The 3862-nt window shown below is 46.2% G+C and overlaps 1 protein-coding gene across 1 annotated transcript in view; it reads right to left on the bottom strand.

The window, feature by feature from the left end:
- Positions 1-387: 387 nt before the first annotated feature.
- The window catches only part of LOC142902576 (TNF superfamily member 14), a 5720-nt gene continuing 2245 nt past the window's right edge, over positions 388-3862 (bottom strand). Inside the window, exons 4-8 of the mRNA XM_076047778.1 lie at positions 3514-3546; positions 3386-3419; positions 2530-2598; positions 2180-2414; positions 388-1975 (exon numbers count right to left, since the gene is read on the bottom strand). Coding sequence (XP_075903893.1) covers positions 1795-1975; positions 2180-2414; positions 2530-2598; positions 3386-3419; positions 3514-3546 — 552 coding nt within the window. The 3' untranslated portion in view covers positions 388-1794. The remainder of the gene's footprint in view (positions 1976-2179; positions 2415-2529; positions 2599-3385; positions 3420-3513; positions 3547-3862) is intronic.

Raw genomic sequence — 3862 nt, 5'->3', positions numbered from 1 at the left:
TCCTCCTCTCTCCCCTACCACCTGCTTCTCTCTGCCTGTCTACCTGGCTTCCCATTGACCCCCCCCGCCCTTTACTGCCCTGCTTGCTCCTAAAACACTTGTTTCCATCCGACACACAAACTGCGATGTGAAACTTTCCTCTCCGAGTGCGACTGAGAAGGGCTGAGTCAGCAGCAACCCGACCTCAGTTGCTTTCCCTTCCATGATCTCGTCTCTGCATCCTCACTGCACCACATCCTGCTCTTCAAACAGACACACACACACAAATGTTATATCTGGCTACAGATAACTCAATCTGCGGCAACGTTTGTTTTTGCAAGATTGCCAGTCATGCAATTCGTTTATCTCTCTTATCAAATTCATTTAGATAAACTGAAGCCTTGTGCGCTCGTTTCATTAAGGAATTTTATTTACACATAGAAAATATAGAATAACAACAACAACAGCAACAAAAAGACACAGCAGGATTACAACACCTGAATATCAGATACGTTTGTTTTTTTGTTTTTTTAAATCAACTCACCACTTTTGGTGCCGCGAGTGGTTTTTCTGTACGTTCAGTATGATTTAGGCCGTCTCTATACAATTTAGTCCAATGTTTCTCAACTAGTGGGTCACGACCCAAAAGTGAGTTGCAAAGCCGTTTTGTGGGCAGTTTCCCTTTTTTTATAAAGGGATTTTAAAACAGCCCTGCGATGAACTGGCGACTTGTCCAGGGTGTCACCCTGCCTTCGCCCTAAGACAGCTGGGATAGGCTCCAGCAGACCCCCGTGACCCTGAGCTCGGGACTAAGCGGGTATGGAAAATGAATGAATGAATGAATGAATGAATGATTTTAAAACATATATATGTATAGAGAAACTGTTGGGCATTTATTTTATAGGACACATAATTCAATTAAATAATTTCAATAATTTATTTACTAGACACAATAGAATGTCGGCTGTGGAATACATTTGGGTCGCAACTTTATGATAAGGAAATAAATATGTGGGCCCTGAACAGGTTGTTCATTTTCCGCCAACGCTTTTCTTTTTTTTTTTTTTTTTTTAACAGTGACGGAAAAATGTAGGCCACCGGTCATTTCGACAGATTGCAATTCCCACCCCTGACCTCTTGGTGGCAATGAGCATAATGTAACGTGCCTTTCCGACAAACGGCGTGAATCATGGGGAGATATGTTCAGGAGAATTATGTTGTGTGAGTGAAAATGTGTGTGTGTGTGTGTGTGTGTGTGTGTGTGTTAGCGGTTAAAGGGAATATTTCATGTACGTTACGTGCAATGTTACGTTCGTGGCTGTGCGGTTCGGTTTCAGGTCATGTGAAATGCAATTTGTCCTAATAAACTATGCTGCCAGCTGGGTTGAATCTGCGGCCCACTCAAAAGCATTAGTAGATTAATTTCGACACCTTAAATGGTTTACTTGACACATCGCTGATGCTTGTAGGTATTGAGATCATAGCGAAGATCCTTCGCCAGTGAGTCCTCTGAAAAACTTTAACAACCAGCAGCTTGGCATAGTTTGGATTTGCTATTCAGTTAATTTTGGAGGGACTGTTGATTAAAGGTCAATGGAAACAAATTGATTGACTGATTCTTGTTGGTTATAAAGTGATTGGTGTCAGTGGATCATGATGGAATTTTTACGACTGCATCAGTCAAAATGGCTGCTAGCGTGTCCTCTGGTCCTGAGACTCCATCAGTTGAGGACCACTGCTTTAGTTCATATATTAGGTGCATAAACAGCAGAGCCCGACGGGCAAAGCGGAGGCTCTGACTGCAGCGCCCTCTTTCTATGGGGAGATCATGAAGGCGCCAATCCGGTCGCTTGTGCCCATCCTCATCTTGCTGATGTCGTCCAACGGGACAAAGATGCGGTCGCCAGCGTGCAGGTAGAAGATCCCAGCCAGGAAGCTGTTCCACAGGTCCTGCCCTCCCTGACGCCTCTCACGCTGGTTGGTTGCGCAGCGGTGACTGGAGGAGAGAGAGAGAGAGAGAGAGAGAGAGAGAGAGAGAGAGAGAGAGAGAGAGAGAGAGAGAGAGAGAGAGAGGGAGAGAGAGATGGCGGAGATTTTTTTTTACACAACACAGAAGAAGAAGGAAAAAAAAAAAAACCCAACAACAAACCACACGGCACGGGGAAGGAAGTGAAGGAGTGGGCGGGGCCAGCTGACCAACCTTTTGGATTTCATCAGCTCGATGTTGTGGCCGTAGGCCTGGGTGACCTTCATGACCCGGTGCTGGATGAGCACGCACTCTTCTTCACTGAAGGTCAGCTTGGAGTAGAGGTAGTAGTGGCCGTCGCTCTCCACCAGCAGGCTGCCGTTGTGGTAGCCCATCCCGTTCAGGACGGCGTCGCCGCCCTCGTGGATCCACTGCACCACCGGGTTTCTCTCCGCCGAGGGGGTGGGGCCTTTGGGAGGGTGGAGGTTGAAAGAGAGAAGACTATTAGCGAAGTCGCGGACAACAACGTTAAGCTGTGAAGTCGTGGGAGGGATGGGTACACGCGGGGTGGAGGGGGTTCTCACCAATCAGTTGGGCAAACGGCCTCTGGAACTTGTCTGGTTGTGGCAACACGGTGGGAATTTCGTTGGACTCTGCGCGAGGAAAGTAGCACCAGGCAGCTTTTGGTGAAAATCAATCCACTCACAAACTTAATTATCCAAATGATATACTGGCCCACCGTTTACAGCAGTAGCAAAACCATGAGCACTACAGCTGGGCCTGTACCTCAGCCATCACCAAGGCCAAATGATGATATCATCAATAGTATGACAAACTTAAAACTGCAATTCTTTCTGGTGTGGTCAAAGCGTGTACCACATTGTGGAAATAATTTTTAAAATAATAATTGTGTTTTTATTTAATACTCCTAATTTTTTGGTCCAGAAAATGTCTAGGCCCTTTTTGAAGGCATAGAAGGCCCTGTGGGTTTTTCACTGGTTTACAGCCTCCTGCCAGAATGTTGCGGTTTTTGGCTTCCTGCTAAAACTTGATGCTTTGTCGGACCTTCCATGTGGCAGTATCAGAGGGCGGTGTCAATACCTGCCCGGGAGGTTGGGTTGGTCACTAACGTGGGGGAAGTAACAGTGCTCTTTGTGACATCCAAACTGGCTTATTACCACAGTCATCGTGTTATTGATATTTAGCCTAAGCTTCCTGAAGACAAAAGGAAGCAGAGGATGGACTTTTCCCTCACGAGTGGGCGGTTCACTGACCTGTTCCCCAACCAAAAGCCCGTAGACAGAAAGTCCATGTCAGAACCAAAACATCAGGTATTGCTTCGGTCTGACTTCTAAAATAGAAAACAGGCTTCCTTTCCATTTCCTTGTCCCCGGTGCCCTACCTCTAAAAATAGCGACAGGGAGAAAGATGGCACTGTACCTGTGAACTTGACGGGACTTGTCTGAGCTTCACCCTGAAACAGAAACAAAGAGTGGAAACTCCAGACTTGAACTCAACTCGGCTCTGATCTGATCCGATCGCTCTGATCTCTGTTCTGCGGTGCTCACCTGCTGCTGCGACGCCTTCGGACCAGAAAGGTTCTGGCAGAGGGGAAGAGATGAAGAATTGGAAAATTTGGGTTAAACAAACAGAAATGGAGGATGGGAATAAAATAAGATTTCATACAGTGGCCTAAAAGTTTGGGTGTAAGTTTTAAAACAATGTTTTTTCCTGGAAATAAGAACATCAACACCATTGGAAAGGTCAACTAACAGCCACAACTCAGTACAGATTTGAGGATTTTAGAACTCACAGGAAAGCACATCTAAGGTTGCAGTGAAAACACTCCCTCCCACCTTCTCACTCCAACTGCAGTCAACGTAATTGTCCGTCCTCCACAGTGTGTGTGTGTGTGTG

The sequence above is a fragment of the Nelusetta ayraudi genome, unplaced genomic scaffold (genome assembly GCF_046127955.1).
Source record: "Nelusetta ayraudi isolate G7.1 ecotype Tasmania unplaced genomic scaffold, CSIRO-AGI_Nayr_v1 ptg000095l, whole genome shotgun sequence".
NCBI lineage: Eukaryota > Metazoa > Chordata > Actinopteri > Tetraodontiformes > Monacanthidae > Nelusetta > Nelusetta ayraudi.
This window is presented reverse-complemented; position numbering and strand designations above follow the sequence as displayed.